At 39.6% G+C, this 21,507-nt stretch overlaps 1 protein-coding gene across 1 annotated transcript in view; it reads right to left on the reverse strand.

The window, feature by feature from the left end:
• Nucleotides 1–21,507, reverse strand: part of LOC311188583 (ubiquitin-conjugating enzyme E2 E2) — a gene marked incomplete at its 3' end in the record, with an annotated part of 213,741 nt that overhangs the window by 33,762 nt on the left and 158,472 nt on the right. The window contains exon 4 of the mRNA XM_084260037.1: nucleotides 4,523–4,655. Within this exon, the coding sequence (XP_084116163.1) occupies nucleotides 4,523–4,655 (133 nt within the window). The remainder of the gene's footprint in view (nucleotides 1–4,522; nucleotides 4,656–21,507) is intronic.

Here is a 21,507-nt window from a genome sequence, read left to right on the forward strand (position 1 = left end):
TAACTTTAGAGAGACACTGACAGGTAAGGACAGAAAATCGTGGACCTGTAGGGGAAAAACTTGGTGCTGACTGGAAGGGAAACTTGCTGGCAGTGATGCTTGGGTATAACAAAACCAGGAACCTGAACTGGACCACACGGTATTATTAGAGGATGTAAAGAATTGAGACAAAGCTTTAAAATCTTAATAGAACATGATGTTGAAGGCTGCAAAGGTATCACAACTGAAGAAATATGTAAAAATGGAAGTTTTGGATAGATGCTTTTTCTTTGTTTAAACAAAACCTGAATGAGTGATTCAGTTTCTTGTACAAGATAAAGACAAGCTGGGAAAGCAGGTTAGCTACCTAGAAGAACAAATGAATGTATATTACCTTATTCACTTGTTAAAAGACCCAACATGTAGGTAAAAAAAAAAAATCTTTTCTTTATGTGCAAATGTGCTCTCAGATGTTTAATTTGATTTTAATTAATGTTTTCCAATGTGCAGCAGGACACCCAAAGATCAGAACAGGCATCAGCAGTGTTTATAGAAAGAATCTGGACTCTTTAGAAAATACTGAAAACGTTGTATAATACAAACAAAACAGTGGTTCAACCACAAACACAATTATAATGATAAAAATAAAAGACATAAAACCAGAAGCCACTTTCAATATATTTTTCTTATTTTTAAAATTATTTTACCCTTCCCAACATCCTGATGCAACATACACACACATGATAACAACTGAGGACAGATATGGCAAAGGGCTTGTGGACATCTTTCTGCAGATTTTAATACATTTTGGATTAGGCCCTTTAACTGTTACAATGTTATGTGACATGGGCATTTATTTGCCTTTGGAACCCCGGTCTGGGTCAAGTAATTGCATCTGGGAAATACAGTTTCTGTTTCTTCCCAAGTCTTTTGTGGTCACATTTTTGGAAGATCAATTTTGACAGTACTTATTTAAATGTTTCCTTACTTCATAGTAAAAGACAGATGAAAATGGCCCACAGAAATCTCAGGAGGAATATATGAATTCAATCATAGCGAGAAATGTGAATTAAACCGTTTCTGCTATGTACTTACAGGGAGGTAATCTTGCCAACACTCAGGAATACATTTTATGTCTTTCTCAGTACATTCCAGTCTTGTACTTTATCACTAGATTTTTTAAGATGATAAAGCCATAAGAAGTGGAACTACACTTAGGAAAAAAATCTAAGATGATCTATTCCCATAACCCTAGGACCCATGATTTTGAGAACAGCAACAAGTATCAAAAATCTTGTGGTGAAGTAGAAATGATGCCAACACCCAGTGACACAGATACCACTTTACTGTGAGTCCATATGTTACATTCCATGTACTCACTACCTTTCTTTTACTATAAAAAAGTGTGCAGAGAACATACCTAGCCACCGTTTCCCAACAACACTGACTGGCAGCAGCTGACTTACGACAAGCCATCATCTTCACATGCTGCTTTATCCAAGGGATTTCCCAAACTGTTTTACCTATGAATCAGTTTCATAGGGTCGTAGAAAATAGGTGTAATGAAGTGGCAACAGTTTGAGAGATCCTACAGCAGGACTGAAAATAGGGGTCATTTACTACAGTGACTGAAGTGAACAGAGTAAGAATTCATGTGCACAAAATATGCTAGTGACAGTCAGTCATATCTGACATTAGACCCCGGTGCACATGTACTCATTACTTTCTTTCAGATAACAATTTCCCTCATCATAAATACTGGCCTTTTAGTAATACAATATGGCATCATCAACTCTCTCATCCTTTATCAAGCAGTACATTTTCATATAATTTATATGCACATATTTCTTACAACAACAATTGGCATCAAGATAAAGGCAGACAAAAAAAATCTATTACAAAGCAGGACAAGAGCCACCTCTTTGCTTGATATTTCATTAATAAGCAATGCACAGCTGCATTACTCATGTCTCAAAATAATACAGCTGCCAAACACAACTGAGTGTGGACTGAAAAAAGTCTTTACTTTGTTGTGTAACAGCAAACTGGACCTTCATCTTCTATTTTTAGAGGATGTCTATTCCATATATTGTCTCAAGAGTCGACAGATTCAACAAAGAGAATCACAGAAAAGTATCCCTCCAACTTGTCTTTCAGATCTAGTTCTTTACATATTAGGTTTGGATCTCTCAGAAAATTCAAGGTCTATTTTATACTCAGTAAAACCATCTAGTGGATATGGCAGTATCTGCTAAGGAGTATCATTTTAACTTGGTGAGGGATTGAATGTAACCCTTGCATTGCATCTACTACAAACAGACTAGGCTCAGCAAAGACGCAAACAGCAGGAGCCTGTCAAGATGGACCTCGTGTAGCAAGTAAGAAATCTGGATTGACCTGGCTGGGAGGGAGGCAGGAAGAACACAGAATCATCTGAGCTCCTTGTACCTAAAGCTTTAACTAACTGAAGGGGAAGTTAGAAAGTTTCAAATCCTTTTTTCACTGTGTAATCACAGTTATCTAAATTAGAAAATGTGCAATCAGCAAGGTGTACAACCCCCGTGAGAGTTGTCAGTACTTTCCTAAGCTTCCCGAAACTGGAACACTAAAAGTCAGACCATCTCTAATTCTGTTATACTGACCCATCTTTAGGTCAGTGGCTGGGAAAGTCCAATTAACAGAATGACAAATACTTTCAATTCCCATCTCTCATTCTTTTTAAAAACTTTTCCTGATAATATCAGCTGTAGCCACAATAATCATTACTACTGTGGCATCGAAATGGTATTTATAAACACTTCTCTTTCAATAGCATACTCAAGGTAATCAAATAGGAACCCACTGTTCTCTCTCTTAATGCAATACCCTTCTATTATAAACCAATGTGGAATGCCAACCCTTTCACAAGTGTCTCAAAAAGAAAGACTTTTGCTCCCACAGGTCCTCTCAGGGAGCTGTTCCTCATCTCCATGCTGTCAAGGTGAGCACTTCACCTCTTCTCACTTTGTTTCATAACAGACAAGTCTATCAATTTACTTCATTCTATTAAGACCACGAATTTTCCTAGTTTCTGTTCTTGTTAGTGAACATGTGTGTTGAGAATTGCACTCAGTTTTCCAGGTAGTGTCTTACAAGTGTGTTGCATATGACATTGGTGATTCCTTATCTCTACAGGCAATTTGAGGGGATGCATCTCAGGAGTGTATTTGCCTTTTTGATAGATACATTAGACAAGCATTTTGCAATAAACCTGTGATCACCCAATAAAACCTCAATTTGACACCATCTCTCAGCGATTACCTGGTTATCAATGAGACTCTGCACTACTTCGTTTCATGCTATTTCTGTTTTTCCAGTCTTAATAATCACTAGATTTTTCCTGTTTGACATTCTGGGCCTACTTGATCATGTGAGGCCGCACCTTGAGCACTGCGTGCAGTTTGGTCACCACAGTATAGGAAGGACATTTTCTTGCTGGAGAGAGGGCAGAGAAGGTCAGCTGGGCTGATTAGGGGTCTGGAGAACAGGTCTTATGAGAAGCTGAGGGAGCTGGGCCTGCTCAGCCTGGAGAAGAGCCTGTTGAGGGGAGACATTAGCACTCTCTCCAAGCTACCTTAAAGGAGGTTGTAGTGAGGCAAGTGTTGGCCTCTTCTCCCTAATAACTAGTGACAGGACAATAGGGAATGGGTTCAAGTTGCGCCAGGGGGAGATTCAGATTGGATATTAAGGAAAAATTTCTTCACCAAAAAGGTGGTGAAGCACTGGAACAGTCTGCCTAGGGAGGTGGTGGAGTTACTGTCCTTGGAGCTGTTAAAAAACGGGTTGATGTGACGCTTCGGGAGATGATTTAGAGGTTATGGTGGTGTAGGGCTGACAGTTAGACTTGATGATCTTGAAGGTCTGTTTCAACCATGATGATTCTATGGTGATGATCTGCCACCTTCATAGATAGAGTTCATAGGTAGAGTTCCACATTTGTGGTTGCTGTCATTGACAGCATTAGAAAATGAATCTGAATTCTGTAAGTCTGTCTTTCACTCTGGTTTCTTGCCTTTTCTGATTCCCACAATCCTCCAGAAAACTGGTGGAAAGTAATTATGTATAGCTTCATGAACGATGGTCTATCTTGCATCTGCAGAAGTAATTTATATGGGGTAGAGCAAAAGGTGCATATTTTTGTCAGAGTGCCACAGACCCCTGGTGAATGATATGGGTCAACAGGAAAGATTAAATATCTTCAGCTGCTTAGAAAGGGTGCAAGTCAACTATAAATGCTTTCACATTAGAAACGAATCCAAATCAAACAAATAACTGCTGGAAATTATGCAACTATTTGCTAAATAAGTTCATATCCATCCTGTTATATTGGCAACATGCAGGCAAATTTTAGGCAGTTCTTAAAATTCTTTCCATCAAAATAGTTTAAATATTCATTATTGGCATGAAAGTTTTATATCATATCCTACAACGATATACCAACATACACATAAAAAATATCAAAAGGAGAGGACTCCTATCAGACTTTTAGTATCCTCCTACTAACCTTAGGTGGTTTAAAAGGATAGTCCGGTGAAAAGGTAATGTCAAGGAAGAAAACTCCACCTTCATATACAGACCCTGGAGGCCCCAGTATAGTTGACCTCCATTCATAAATGTTGTCTCCTTTGGGTCCAGCACTAAAACAGAAAACAAAAAATATAGCATAATAACCACGTGCAATCAAGAACATACTGCATCAGTTATACTCTACTAGTAGTACTGCTGGCTTTGCAATAAACCTGCAAGTTAAAATTGTGTATCACGTTAATTTAGATTTGGATAAAACATGTAATTGGTGTCCTAAGCTCTGTCAGCAAAGTGATATATTCAGCCAGGAAGCAGTATTAAACTCACATTATAAATTATTCAAATAAGCACAGAAAAATTCCTGACTGTCTTATCTCATATATTTTAGTGGGTAGATGTAAAGTATTTACAGTGCAAGGATACAGAGACTTTGCTGAGATGTCTTGTCACTGTCTTACTTCACAAGCCATCCTATTTTCACCTACCTCCTCATCCACCTACCTCATCAGTCAGTAGCAGTGTAATTACACACATTATTATACAGCACAGACTGTACTAAAGACTGAGCAAGGTACAACTGACCTTGCAGCTGCACTTTCTAAGTTACTAACCTAAGGACTGCAGTCACTAGCACACAGCGCTGCTTTACTCCACAATCGTTACCCTTTCTTAAACATATGATTAACAGGAAGCAGGTTACACAGTTGGATTATGTTAATTAAAAATCCTTGTTTAAAATCACAGGACTGAAACAATATTCAACATGTACAAAACACAAAATCCTGAATGTGAAACAAGAAAAATCCCTCACCCACATGGTCAATTCCCGACAGAATAAAATTAGAAACTAATAAAAAGTTCTTCGACATGACTCTTCTAAAAGCCAATGCAGCCTCGTTTCACACAACATAATACTTGTCTGCAGAAATATGTATTTTACTCAGGGTGGCCTCTTAAGGAACATGAAGACTTCTTTCCAGTTCATATCCTGGTGATACCAGTCACTGACACAGGACCCAAATTTTAATTAGATAAATTGGGATGGTGACTTCTAGATACCCAGTTAATGTTTTTCAGAGGAAGGCAGTGCTGGTAGATATTTCAAAGAAGTGATGTGGTATTGTCTTAAGGCATTTATTGTGAAACAATTCTTGTTATGTTTGCAATAAAGATTTCCACAGTATTCAGGGGTTTGTGAAATAGCCCTGTGTGTAGAACAGATGAAAGCTCTTGGCTATGCTCCATGCCTCACAATGTACCCAAGGCATACAATTATTATACGACATCATGTCATGTTCACTGCTCAACTATTCATTTTGTTCACTGAAAGTTAATAAAACCCTCTTTCACCTGAAATTCCTTGGGCTCCCTTCATTAAAACTTTCGACTGCATGATTCCCTGCATACAACTGCGTGACTTAGTACTGCGCGGTGTACTTCATTAGTCATGGCACCTACATCAATTTTCTGTAATAGCTGTTAATGCTTCTTGGCTTTCTAAACTACGTGCTTTCTTGACAAAAATGGGCTACAGAGAGGATAACATTATGGAACGTTCACTACCTATCAGCCATAGTAATGAAACTACCAATTGTTTTAAAGATAAAATCTGTTTTTTTCAAGTGTCACAATAGCAGAAGTGTTGCCATCCATATTTCACAGTGTCTATAATACATCAGGTTGCTAGCTGCCAAACAAATTTAATTTACCCAGTTCTCAGTTTGCATTAACCTTTGAATAATAAAGCACAGCTGAGACTGCTGTAAGAAACAAACCAGAGAATGAATAATTAAAAACACCTCCACTGCCTTTAGAAAGACCAATCCCAAGTCAACAGGGAAGGTTTAATTGTGACTGAACTAGGCATTAAGGGGCTAATTGAACTCTTTATAAGCCCAAACGAATGTGGTCCTACATCAGTGCTGCGGTACACAAGGTTCACAGAAAGTAAAACCCCCGAAAAGAAATAATCAGGCAATTAGTTCTAACAGAAAAGGCAAGAAGCAGGAGCCCAAAACGTGTGAAAGAAATCCTATCCCATTTCCTGCAGAAAAACATTCTAATATTTGGCGAAGCTACAACTCAGCTGATATTGCCAGGTTAAAATGGAAGTGATATAAATGTTGATCTCAGAGAAACAGAGAGGAACAAAAGCAAGCCCTGTCTTTTTCAGACCATAGTTAGCCAGGAGGGGATGGTTAGGCCCCCTTTGGGTTTGAGCAAGGCTCACTGTTTTATTCAGAACTCTCCCTGATAGTGGCATTTTCATAACATATATTATTTTTATTTGTTTTGACTATTTATTTAATTGCATTAACATTTGAAATGAGCAGTCGTTAATTAGAATAGTTGGAAAATGCTCCATCTGCCAGTTGAACTGTTTCGGCACGTCCAGCTATGAGCCCAGCCTGATCACACATTCTGAGGATGCTGATTAACATTAATTGAAGGTTTTCTTTGCAAATGAGAGATGAAGCTTTATTAAGTATTATTATTAATTTGAAGAATAGCTTGAATTGTATGGAGTGTGGGAAGACTGCTGTTATCGACATTGCCTGTTAGAGTGCTTGCTGGCAACAAGGCTGTTCAGCTGATGTAAAATACTGATCCACGTGCACAGGCAACAGCTGGCACTAAGGGCAACAGCATGCACGAGCATAACATTTTTTCACTTGCACATTAATAATACAAAAAAGTTTGACAGGTGTATTATCTTTGTTTTCCTTCTTTCCTAATTGTGAAGCCTTTTATTTATCCACATTATTGGCAACCAGGATGACAACTCATCAGGCTTCACCAGAGAAAACTCCCATATGTGCAAGACCTCAGCCAGAGCCTTATTCTATAAGGTTTATAATGCAAGAGGATTTAATTGCCTTTCTCTCTGCATGGATATCTGCCCAGCACACTGAAGCTCAAATGTTTTACATCCAGTATGATTTATATTCCAGTTCTATTAATGTTGCTGGCAACCAAACCACAGATCTGAACGAAAACAAACCCAACATCTCAGTGCCTGAAGTTCTGTTAACTTTGGAAGGACAGATTCAGATGTGCACCCACTTGGCAAAGGGCAGACTAAATCTGTCTTGAACTTCACTGACCCAGGGCCAGAGCATATGCATGCTGCCCACTACTAACCTATTGCTACATCAGTCAGCTGTCGGGCAGAAATAACAGTGGCTGCTGCAGCTCTGGGCACAGGTAGCTGAACTATAAGCACAAGGTAGTTAGGAGAAGGTTGACTCTTGGATCAGAAGCACAGACTTGAGGTTCAAGCCCTGATCTTAAAACCCCATCAGCGAAGGAGGAGTCCAGTGATAAGCACTCAGGGTGACTCTGGAGCCGGTACTCCCCATGTTTCCAGCATTACCTCCCAAGTGGAATTTGTAACTTAGGCCTGAGGAGGTGCAGCTGAGCACAAAGGCCCTGGAGATTTGAAGCTATCAATGGCTTGTCAAGAGCTAGCTCTCTAGTGTCATTATTCCCCCATAGCTCATGAGACACTCCAGAGAACACTTTTACCTGTTGGGGAGGCTTTGCCTTCTTCCTCTTCCAGAATGACACCACTATGGGCATAAGGAATTCAGGACAAAGGAGTCCAAACATGTCCAAACTATTTTAGCCTCCTTTTTATTTCACTCTCTTTTGCCTCTTCTTATATATTTTAGTTCTGCTCTGCTTCCCACATACATACTTGCAGGTGAAATGTATGCACATCAGTTACAGTCAGTAGCAAAACACTTTAAATGCTACTATAACTGAATTCATTCTACTTTGAATATGCTTAATGCACTAGTATATTCTACTCTCTCAACATGTCTTAGGCAGACAGCCCCTCAAAAGCAATGCTGTGAAAAACTGCTCATCCCTTACAATGCATTATAAACACCAAACTTTCTCTGCATTTAGAGTAACCTAAAAATATTTAATTTGAAATAACATATTACAAGCATTGGATGAAAACAACAGCATCTATGGGATACACTAGGTGAAAACCTATCTGGAGAAGTTATCATAGAATCATTAAGGTTGTAAAAGACCTCCGTGATCAACGTCCTTAAATACCTCATCCAACCTTTCCTTAAACACTACAAGGGACATTGACTCCACCATCTCCCTGGGCAACCCATTCCAATGCCTTACCACTCTTTCTGAAAAAGAAATTTCTCCTAATTTCTAACCAGAACCTCCACTAGTGCGACTTGCAGCCTGTGGTGGTTCAGCCACAAACAGTGGCTGAGCACCACATGCAGCTCACTTACTCCTGGAGGAGAAAGAGACAGAGCCTCCATGGGTTGAGACAAGGCCAGTTTACTGACAAAATCGCTGTGAAAGGGGAACAATAACAGCCCACAGCAAGTTTCACTTACACCCCCTGAGAACAGAGTACCTTAATGACCCCACAAGAGTATTGCACAACATGAGGACCAACCAGATACCCCAGCTGCACTCGTACTGCCCTGGAGGCACCCAGGAGCACCCCTCCCCAACCAGCCCCTTTTATATGGGGGAGTGATGTCAGGTGGTATGGAAAACAGCCTGGGCTGACTCAGTTCACCTGGGCTGGCTGCTTGGGGAGGTTACCAGAACCAGGCCCCAGCAATTCCCTCTTGTCCTATCACTAGTTATATGCGAAAAGAGGCTGAAAATAACTAAATAACTAAAAAAATAAAAATACAGAAGGTAAAAAACCAAACGGTATCTCCCTTGGTTATTACTTGTCATATGGAATAACTTTGTCAAAACAATGTTGTTATTTTCTAATCTAACCTGCCTTTCTTGGTGAGGGGTCACATACTTCCCCCAGCATTTATAACTGGAGGTAGTACTAACCTCACTGTGTGTTCTCATGTAGAACATCAACATCTTCCCTTCCATTCCCTGTCTCTGAATCTTGCTGACATACACTTTTAAAGTGCAACCTTACTGCTTATAACAAGGGAAAGGCCAAGTGGTTGCTGGGAAGAAGCATCACAGGTGACTCAGACCCACCTGCGCACCCAGCCCAGACCCCATTTGACAAAATGCAAAAATAGTTCCATTGAGGACTATTGGCATCACAGCCTCATGAGGAACTGTAGTTCTCAGACTCACTTTCTCACTGCTGTGTGTCTTTGGTTTTTGAGAGGATACAATGTCAGCAGCACTGGTTATCTGTTGAATTTCTTCTGCTGTTGTCCCAATTCTCTCTCCTTTCCATTCTGGAATTCCACCCTCTTGAGCCTTCACCCTTTCTCTTTACTTGTTACTGATAATTCCTCTTCATAGAACCTGTATTTTCTGCTGGAGGTTGCTTTCTCTCTCCCCCTCTTTGTTTGGTGATAATTCAAGTGCTCCTGTATCCTGGTGGAGCCTTCCTCCACTCAGGTACATGCAAATCCTCCTCCCCCTTACACCCCCTTTCTTTCTCTCCCATCAACAGCCATCAACATATCCTGCTATTTTTCATCTTTCTCTAGAAAGAAGGAGGGGGTGGAAAATGGTGCAGAGGGATTTTATTACAGTAAAGCGGTTACTCATTTTGTTTCTTTCCTTCCCTGTTGCCCTTCTGAGACGTAGAAAATGAAGAGCAAGCAGAGCGGGTGCTGCAGCAACAGTGGCGTAGGGAAGGGAAAGGGAGTCACAGCTGCCTACCCAGATGCTACAGTGATATCAGTAGGTACTTTTATAAATGTATGTAATAAACAGTTGCCACAGCAGCCAAAGGAATACATTTCTACAAAACAAAAACAAAGAGATCCGAGCGAGCACTGAGACTGCCTGTGGCAATGGGCACAGTTGTATGGTTAATAACACCTCTGCTATGAATAAAATTAGCAGGCTGGTCTCCAAGCAGTAAAATCAAAGAACAATTAAAGAAATAAACCCCTTCAGAATTAAGAGATAAGAGCTTAGTTCGGCTAGAATATTGATGACTCAAACTCTCATCAAGAAATAAACCCTCCCCAAGTCTGTACCTTTGGAATGCATAACCTTTTCATTTCCCTTTTTTCCTGAAAATCTGCTGAAAATGCCTAACGTCTTATTTCCTTTTTTTAAAAAAAAAATTTTACAAAAATTATCCTTATTTCAGTTACTTAATCTAAACAGTGCAAAACCTGCCATTATAAAAATGCTGGAAGATGCTCATGGTTCTTACTTGTTATTATCTAGACCCAAGCTAGAATTTTTTCAGCATTAAATTTGAAGCCCAAGACATCTGAAGACATCTAAGAAAATTAACTATATATATATATGTACACATATATATACACACAGATTTTTAAGGACTTGTTCATTTTACTTTAATTATATGCTATATGTGGTGAAAAAGCTTGGATTCAACACTCAAATCTGGGTCTATGCTAGATCCAGTATTTTTGGTCACTGTGCAGTATTACTGATAACTAATTTTTTACCTATGTTTGAATATCAACATAATTACATTAGGCAAGCACAACTTTTGGGTAGATATCTTTCATTAGACTTATTGACTCATAATGGAAACCAAGGGTGGAAGTGAACGGGCCACTTGTCACTCAGCTAGGCTTTGGCAGAAATAGAAACTTCAGACAAATCCCTTACACTGCTTAGTTTCCATTAGAGTGAGAGAATTCAGCTGAAAAATTTGGATCAGACTTTCTTCCAGTTTTTCCATTTTTCTGACTGACACCACCATTCCATCAGAAACATAAAAAAAAAAAGAAAAAAAACCCAAGGCACTTTCAACCAATCAGTAACAGGAGGAAGATATTAAGACATTTTTCTAACTGGTGCTGCTTTCCAAGTGCATATATCCTACTTTTCTCACTTGCTTTTTATTGAAGCCAGTTACCATTTTAATCTATACTTTGGAACCAATATGTTTGTGGTAAACGTGATTGGAAAAATATCTAGAAAAACTGATCCCACTGAGCTGTCAAAAGAGCACCAACGTGTAACAGGACAACATCAGATCACAGAATCGTAGGGTTGGAAGGGACCTCAAGAGATCATCAAGTCCACCCCCCCCCGCCAAAGCAAGTTCCCTAGGACAGGTCACACAGGTAGGCGTCCAGACAGGTCTTGAATATCTCCAGAGAAGGAGACCTCCCTGGGCAGCCTGTCCCAGTGCTCTGTCAACCTCACTGTGAGAAAGTTCTTCCCTCATTCTGGCAAGGTGTTTCTAGAGGCCCATTTATCAGCCAAAGCGATATGCAGTCTAACTTTGCGGCTTCCTGCCACTTTCTTGCAGCAAACCTGCAGCACACCAGGTCAGTGTGCTGAAGTCTGTACGAGCCAAGTCCTTTCCCTCTTGGGATTAAGTTTCTCTGCCCTCCTCTCACTGGAGCCATTAAAAATTATTGGCTGAAGCTGCTGAAGCTGTGTTGTGTTTAAAATAAGTAAGTTTTGGTCGCAGTAAAAATAACAAATAAATTAAGACCAAAGCAAATATCACTTGGTTGATTTTATTATTCACTTCTAAGTAATACCACTAAAATTATTAAAAGTATACTAGCACTTTACCAGACTGGTATTATTCAAAGAGTACTTTGATGCTTTTATTCTCTAAAGTCCTGTCTTCAGAGTGTTCCTGAGATAGAAACCATCATGAAGAGAACTGCTTCTTAATGCACAAAACAGTTATTTATATTATAGTATCTACAGCAATTCATTCACTGCAAACACCATTACACAGTGTATGATCACAGCATGCTGAGTATTCACAATGAGATTTTAAAAATGGCAATTTTGTTAAGTATTCTCCACTTTGTTCAGCTGAACAAAATTACATAAAACCCTTCACAGAAGGCTTTCCTTGTTCAGTGCTGGAAACAATCATTTGCCTCCTATTACACATCCACGGGATCAATTCCCTTTTGCCACATCTTTTGTTTCTTTTTCTTATAAAGTAACACCACAAACTGTAGTTCTAGCTCTTTTATACCACCAGCAATGGACTGTATAGTTTAAATAAGATAAAATATTTATCAGCCTGATTTGACTCTGTGGTAAATTATCAAGCAGGATTTCTATCTGTATTTTAGCAAAAGATTAAAAAGACAAGTAACAGGAATGGAAAACTCGACAAAGAATGAATAGACTGTCCTGGGACTTTTTAGTATGACCTCCATACTTGAAACTTCCCAAGTGATATTATTTCCATGTTACTCCTAAATTGCTTTTCCTTGAGTTCTTTTCTTTCCCAGGATTACCGATTATTTTTCAAAACATAACTACTTTTTAATTTCACATCATTTCCCCTTACCCACAACATTTACCATTCTGTCTTTTCTAAGATAAACAGAAAACATGACACACACTAGTGGGCTGGCACCATCAGGCACTATATTTTTAAATTCTCAATCTAATTTAAAAGGATGAGGTGACTGAGGGCAGGCAGATAGCAGAGAAACCCCACAGCAGCTGGAAGATTTAAGAGGTGTACTAGGGAAGAAAGCATTCTTTAAAACACCATTGACTTTTTAGTTTCTGCAGGAAACCTTAGAGGTAATGCAGGAGAGAGAGGGGTAGACAGGGCTAAAGGATACCAGCTCGAACAGACTAGAAAGAAGTGTCATGAATGGGTGCAAGATACCAAAAGCTTTGGAGTGGAAATCCGTTTAATATGTTGATTTGATCATTTAGAAAAAAAATACTCTAAACTCCTGCTCTTCATCAGAAATGAAAAAAAAACCCACCCCAAAATAAAACCATGAGCAATGTATTAGTGCTGAATGCATCAGCTGATGTTCAACTACGTCTCCTTCACTTTCTGTTGGACTGAGGATTTCATGTCTTTTTTTTAAGTCATCCAAAAAAATCTCTACAGTATCTCATTTTAAGAAATATTAGTGTAAAGATATTCTGCACAAGTCAACTGTTTCAGTAGTTGAGAATGATTTATACAGGATAGTTTCTAATAGGCGTACACCCCCATTTTCTCTTTATTATGAATACCATAAGCAAGGTGGTAAAATTTTTCAATGACTGTGTATTCTCTGTTCCTCAGAAACTTCTCATGTGTAACCAGTAGTCATTGTATCCTTTCCCTACTTGGAAATGATTTATCAAACTGCCTATGAAGAGGTTTGATTTGTTCAAGACTGTCATCTTTAATAATCCCATCTACAGACAGTTGTCTAAATAGCAACTTGGAAATTTTGAAACCTTATGCAACAAGAATAATTTTGTAGCTTTTTTCCCTGAAGTGGCCTGATTCTGGTATTTCCTTCTGTGATGTTTTAGAAACGTTAGCTTCTGCATATAAGCTGCTTGCAAGAGTCTCCCAAAATATTAACAGAGGAAAATGACCACAATAATTAAAGTTGTTAGCATTTAGAGAGAGAGATCTGAGAGCTGTGTAACCACCAACTCTGCTTTTCTGTCTGTCATGTAAACAGAGAAATAGCCTTGAATACAGACTTCCCTCATTTCAGCGAGAGATTCACACATGCTTACATGCAAAATGCTTGCTTACACAAGGAAACAACTCTATATTATGGCATAGATTAACTAACATGATGTTAAACACATTATAAAACAAGTCATTTCCTCCTGAGTAAACAAGCCTATAAAGCCAACAGGCACAGAAAAAGGAAATTTGATTCTGAAATCCATATACTTCAAAAGCAGATTCCTTTTATTTAGTCAATTTAGTTAAAGGGCTGCCTTATTTCTCCAGATCTCTAGTAAACGGAAGAAAACACACTTGGAAACTGCTGGCAAACAGACACGTTTTCACAACATTTCTTCATTCGAAATTATTCTCTAACTTCAAATCATTCCCTAACCTATGGAGACCAGCCATAGGTCCAAGGCAAAAGAAACCTTAAAATGTCTCAACTTTTGATGGAGACTGATTGCCCCCACTGCAGGCCACATTCTGGGTTATCAGAAGAAAGCCCCATTTATAGGCAATTTTCTTTGCAGTGTCTGTGAGGACTGAGCAATTTGCACCACTTGATTGTCTAGCCAAAATAAACTGCGATCTGACAGATTCTTGGGGAGCATTTATGTGAGACTAGTACCTGGTAATGTGGCTTCTTCTACATCAGTAGAATATTTTAAGCCTTTTTAATGTATTCCTTCTCTGGGGTGGGGGACTTATTTGGATCCATGACAGGGTAAAGAGGAAATAAAATATACTGAAGTTTCTCATTTTCCTATTGGCATAATTTTGTCCTAAGATACTTTGGGAGAGTCTCTCAAGGTCAGACCTGGAATTACCAAGTAACCTCCCTGAAACAGTTCCAGAAACCAGTTATGTTGCAGACTTCACTATAAGAAAAGGTTCATTGTAATGTGCTTTTCAGTAAAGGTGAGCTTATCTGGAACAACTGAGGCCATATTCTTTTCAGTACACAGACCTCCACAGTGCTCCCAGGATCAGGACTTCAGTTCCTATAGATGTCTTAGTTTCATTCCTTGCTCTATTCAAAAGCATTAGGATGGAAAGATGGAAAGCAGTCCTGGGAAGGAAGATGGCAAAATCAGTTCAAGAAAAGAAGAATGTTCACATGGCATTTGAAAGTCACAATGAAAGCACATGGCTGGAAGGGGAAGTACTCAGCCTGCATTCTCTGGATGAGAAAGCAAACAACCAGTGCACAGGTACCTGCTCATGAAAGCAGCCTTCACCTTAGGGCTGGAGTTGGAGGACTCAGACCTTCACAAATCCCTCTCAAGGCTTCAAGCAACACTTTAACTGCTGTACGCCTCACACATAATCTACTCTAGAAATGTTGCTTTGTCTAATGAAGAATTGACATTTATGATTAGTGAGGGAGAACCAGCATTCTAATCTTCAAGGTGTAATCAACAACTCGGTCACAGAAGAATTAAACTTCACATACGTATGACCTGGTTTTTTTTATAACCACAAAGTATGTTCCCCACATCAAGATATAATAAGAGTTGAAAATGACATTATAATTTCCTTGGCAAACAACAACTTGGAATCCTTACTCACACAGATGTTTTTTTGCATGGTAAAAATTACATTTGTGTTATTTTCTTTCCCATTTTCAGTTCCAGCTCATCTCCCTGGTTCAGCTGCCAGTTATACCTCCTCTTATTATTGTTTATTCACTTGCAGTATGACTGGTTGTGTGCATTAAGTGACAAATGACCAGTCTCTGAGAGCTACCACCTTGAGGAGAACCTGTGGCGGTTTGACCCTGGCTGGAGGACAGATGCTCACCGAAGTTGCTCTATCGCTCCCCTTTTCAGCCGGACAGGGGAGAAAATATATATTGAAAGGCTTAGGAGTCGAGATAAGGACAGGGAGAGATCATTCCACAATCAGTGTCACGGGCAAAACAAACTCAACACATAATAAAGGAAAGAAAACTCTCTAATTTACTACACTACTCTATGCACCCAGTGAAAACAGTTGGATAATGAGAAGCACGACCACACCTTAAAGCACCACGCTCCACCCCTCCCTTCTTAGTAGACTTTATTTTAGTCATGATTTTGCTCCCTTCTTCCCCCTCCATTGTGGCACAGGAAGGGGCAGGCACTGGGGAAATGGGGGGTTTGGTCAGTTCCTCACGAGTTGTTTTCCTTCTTAGGTGGGGGAGCATTTTTCACACTCTTCCCCAGCTGCACTGTGAGGTCCCACCCACATGAGAGAGTGATCCATGAACTTCTCCAATGTGAGTCCTTTCCCATGGGGCTTCAGCTCATCCCCAACTGCCCTGGTGTGGGTCACTGCTATGGGGTGCAGTCATAAATCATAGAATATCTCTCAGTCTCTCACGCCCAGACTGCTCCAGCCTGGTTCTCCATGGAGTCACAAGCTCCCCCAGCAAACCTGCTCTGGTGTGGATCTTTTTCTCTCTCACTCATCTCTCTATCTCTGTCTCTCTCCATGGGCTGCAAGTGCTGGAGGAGGCTTGCTCCAACATGGGTCACAGCATCTTCTGGATGTCTCTACCTGCTTCAGCATGGGGCCTCTCCATGGGCTACAGGTGGGCTCTTGGCCTTTTCCATAGGCTGCAGGGGGACACCCGCTCCACCATGGGTTTCTCCATGAGCTTCAGGGGCATCTTTCTCTCTGGCACCTGGGGTGCCTCCTCCTCCCCCTTCACTGGCCTTGATGCCTACACAGCTCCTTACATCTTCTCACTCCCTTCCCTGGTGGAAAAAGTGTCTGCTTGTGGGTTTTTTCTCCTAAATGTGATTCCCAGAGGTGATATGACCATTGCTGATGGGCTCAGCCTTGGTCAACAATGACTCTGGCCGTGACCTGGCTGGTGTTTACTCTCTTGGGCTTACAGAAAGCTTCTAGCTGCTTCTTGCAGAAGCCACCCCTGCAGACCCCCTTCTGCACCACAACCTGGTCATGCAAAACTACAACAGAACACTACACTGAATTCATGCTAAAATTCACAGTGCAAAAATAACATGTAGCTTAACCTATGAACACTGTTATATTACTTATCTTTATCATGTGTTACTGCTTATCTTTATTATCCAAATAGTGCTTGTTTGTCTTGTGTATTCAAAGCAAACAGCTGGAGCAAATGGCTATTAGCCTCAGAAATATTCATTTGGTGGTCTCTGGTTCAGTGGTAGCCTAGATGGCTTCTGTCCAAATTGTTCATACGTAGCTTTTTGGTGGTCTGCCTTCAACAAATAGGCATTTACAAATCATTTTCTTAGCAGACAAACGTCCCAAGTCATAAGAATATCAGTGCTGACTGCAGCCTTGCTGGCAACTCTGACTGGATGGAGGAGGAAAGAGTCTGACTGAATGTGCTAGCTCTTGGTTGAGGCCCTGAGAATGATGTGGGATCACATGCCAGACAGCTGCTCATCTTTACTGGTTATTGACAGGTTAATTAAGAATGTATCTGTACTGATTGCTGCAACCATTGGTTAGGTACTTTTCGCAAACCCCATATTCAGTGCAATAGTTCTAGCAGAAAAATATCCTGCTTGGGTTTTTTTCCTAACATAGATGGAAGGCATGATGAAGATGTTTCAAGCCATGTTACTGTTTCAGTAATCCGGATATGATCAAAATAAGCAATGGCTCACTTGTACTGCTCGTGGAAATTTAACAGAAATCTAATCACCTGAGAAAGATTTAAATATATCACTTTATGTACTAAAAGGAAAAAGTGTTCCTCTGTCAGATCGTATTGAATCACAACAGTGTGCATATGTATTCTTGTCACAGTTTTTGCACTTTCACTGGTTTTGATGCCTTCAAAATAATCTTTTTTAAAATTAATGTACTTGCCAATTGTATATTCTGGAAGGGAGAGCAGCTGTTTCCTCACAACTGTACGCATAGCCTTTTGAAGAAAATTTTGTTTATTAATAGTAATCTGTTTTTCATAGCTTTGCAATTTCTTAGATAATAGGGTAAAACACAATTTTCCTTTCATGTTCTCTGCATACTGAAGTGACAGATGCAATTGCAAGAGACTACTTATGCTGAGGGCAAAACTTAGTACTGCTTAATGCGACTTAATGACTAAAAAATGTGTATCATTTATAGATGACATCTACTACTCAGCTAAGATATTATTATGGTCAATGAGTACACTTCCCTGCCAGTTAGTAAAAGGATTTGGAATTAAATCTGGTTTTATTTTACGTGTTCAAGTAGATACACTGAAAGCAACCAAGCTAACCACACGAGCAAATGGGATTTAGTCTTTGCTCCTAATCTTTTTCTAGACAGAAGCTTACATATAACAATATATATGTATGTATATATATATAAACTTGAAACACAGAACTGGAAGAAAGGAGAAAAAAACCACAGGACTGAAGAAAGGCTATTTTACAGCTACATAGACATGTAAACACCTCCAGGAACTTTGCTTAATAAGGCCAGCTACTTTCAGCTATCATTCCATGGCCTGTGACAATCTTTGCATGAAAGCATTTCTTTCTCCCCCAGGCAACACTATCAAGTTAGCACAGTTCCCTCAAAATACATAAATGCTGTATTTAAAGCATATGGAAGACTGGAGCTGTGCTCTGGAGAGCATCCCCCTCACCCACCCGAAGGCACTCAGGCACGCCAACAAACATCCCTATGAAATGTGGCAAATATGACAGGGAAAATGTCAGAATACAGAAACTTCCTGTAGATTTTAACTCATGTCAAGAGATGCTCTTGTGTAATAGAGATACCACAGGGTCCACAACTGATTTTGAATTACTTCAAGACGCAATGAAGTAGTCAGCTCAGCAGTGTTTAATATGAGAGTGCTATTTCCCTTATGGGATTTTAAGCTTAGGTTTTCCTAATGATATCAAAGAAGTTTACATGTTTCTTTACCAACCTAGGTGTATTCAAACCCAGTGCAGAGAACCTGTGAGTGACAACCAACTATCCTGGGAAGGCTAAATCCAGTGCACTCAAGAGTTGATCCAGTGTTCAGGGATGCCAGTGATAAAACTCCCACTGAGTTCAATACTTTGAAATGCACAGAAAAGAGCACTTATAAGCCACTTTTAAACACATAAAATCTGCATGGAGGTCTGCTTGCAATTTTAAAATCTCCTATTTTTACTGACTCTTGTAAAAAAGAAAAAGTCTTGCGTGTGCACTTGTACATTCAAATTTATGTTGACCTACTTTAAATTGTTTTCAGTTTATCATGTTAGGAAACCGATTCTAAAACTGTATCCTCAGATGATCAAAAAAACCCCCACCCCAAACCTCCCAAATCAAAAAGCAGTGATGGTGCTGCAGGCCCTGCAACCACCAAGCTTTGATCAAGGCTTTTTTTCTGTTACAGCAATATTTTAGAATCGCACAAAAATATGAACCAAACTTGTCAGTTGACTTCCATTCCTATCGTTTCTCTGACATTCAGAACTGAAATGTCAGCTGCCGTATGAAATAAGAGGATGCAGTAATTTGGGGAAGTCTATTAACTGACAAATCCAGATTTACTCCCTTTTTGTGTGTATGTTCCTCTATAAGCTACCATTGTGTATTTAAAGACCATTTTGATTTTGATTTGCATTTTTATACTTATTTTCAGGCGAATTTATCATTAATAAGGGTTATTGTTTGGTTCAGGACTCAAATCTCACTACAATTAAGAAAAAAAATGAATACACTTTTATGTGAGTACTTTCTCTGCAGAGGTAAAGGTGAAATTGAATTGCATTAGACACAAGGAAGTGAATTAGTAAACTGAAAAAAAGATACTTCAGGGTAAACTTTCTGATATTTATGGGAGGCGTTTTGGGGTTTTGTTTGTTTGTTTGTTTGGGGTGTTTTTACTTTGAATGTCTAACAGTATGCCAAGCCAGTGCTCTGGCCTGCTGCACTACCAAAGCAGAAACTACACAAATAGAAACAATGGCTAAAAATCACAGGCCTTTTCAGAAAGCCATCCCTGCTCAGCAGTCATTCCCTCCTAAAAAATCCAGAGCAAATACCCTTTTTGTTGAAAATCAGGAAACCGAGGTCCTGGCAAACTGACAGGTAAAGTAAATTTATCTTCCTCAAAAACATGACTGTGTGAATAAGAGGTGTTCACAAATGTGAGCGGCCAGCTGCCTCCTCACATGTGACTGTAAATACTGGGTCTAAATACAGAATCATAATATTTACAAACAGAAATTACACACTACATGTCTTTCAAAATCTGTCTGCCATTGTCCACAGGTTTGGGGTTTTTTTTGGTGGTAAAAAAAAAACATATAAACAGTGGGAAGTAAAAGGTTTTAAAATAATTTTATTTTTTGCACACGAAAGAGTATTTGCAGCATCAATAGGTTACTCTTGTACTGACATTCCCATCTTATTTGATTTCTTTTTAAAGGCTGAATGAACTGGGGCTGTTCAGCCTTGACAAAAGAAGACTAAGAGGGGATCTTATTAATGTTTATAAATATCTTAAGAGTGAGACACAGGGGGAAATAGCCAGCCTCTTTTCAGTGGTCTGTGGAGACAGGACAAGGGGCAATGGCTGCAAGTTGGAGCACAGGAAGTTCCGCACCAATATGCAGAAGAACTTTTTCACAGTGAGGGTGACAGAGCCCTGGGACAGGCTGCCCAGGAGGGGCCTTCTCTGGAGATATGAGACCTGTCTTGATGCCTACAATCTGTCCTAAGGAACCTGCTTTGGCAGGGGGGTTGGACTTGATGATCTCTGGGGGCCCCTTCCAGCCCCTACAATTCTGTGATTTTGTGATTCTCTTTCTTTAACTTCATAAAACTGGTAAATATATTTTACTTCAAAAATGGATGAAAGCCTGCAAAAAGCAACTTCTTCTCACTTGGCAAGCTTTGGAGAATTTATCTAAAGTATTATAATATGCTAAATGAAGTCTGTGCATCTAACTGTACAAATAATTTTATGTCTGCACTTCCACGTATATCCAAAAAAATGATAGGAGACATTCTGTGTAGTTAGACTGTACTGACACAGATGTAATTTCAATTTATGGTTATCAATATAGGAAGTTAGGATTTCCCAACAATGTTAATTAAAGCTTTTTTATTGACATATCTCTTGTCCAAAAATTCAGGTATTATTATCATCCCTTTTCATCTCTGTTTCCCTATAATAGCCACAAGTATTTTTCATTTGTGGGCAATGAAACATTACAGTTATTCATTACATATGGCATTGGCATACTTGTTCTAGCTACCTAGTGCACATTTCAGTACCAAAATATGTTTCTCAGTTTAATACGCTACTAACGAATCATGTAAAATTCAGTGGTTTGGGGCTTCAGCTGACGCTTTAACTTACTATCTCTGTAATCACATCAGGAACAGAAGTGGCCCTGTAACTCTTATGACATGTTCAGGCAGTTGCAGTGAAACTCACCATAATATTGTTAGGATCATGGAATGGTTTGAGTTGGAAGGGACATCAAAGCCCATCTAGTTCCAACCCCATCCTGCCTTGGGCAGGGACACCCTTCACTAGACCAGGTTACCCAAAGCCCCATCCAATCTGGCCTTGAACGCTGCCAGGGAGGGGGCTTCCACAGCCTCTCTGGGCAACC

This window comes from Gallinula chloropus (genome assembly GCF_964237585.1).
Source record: "Gallinula chloropus genome assembly, chromosome: 2".
NCBI classification, from domain to species: Eukaryota; Metazoa; Chordata; class Aves; order Gruiformes; family Rallidae; genus Gallinula; species Gallinula chloropus.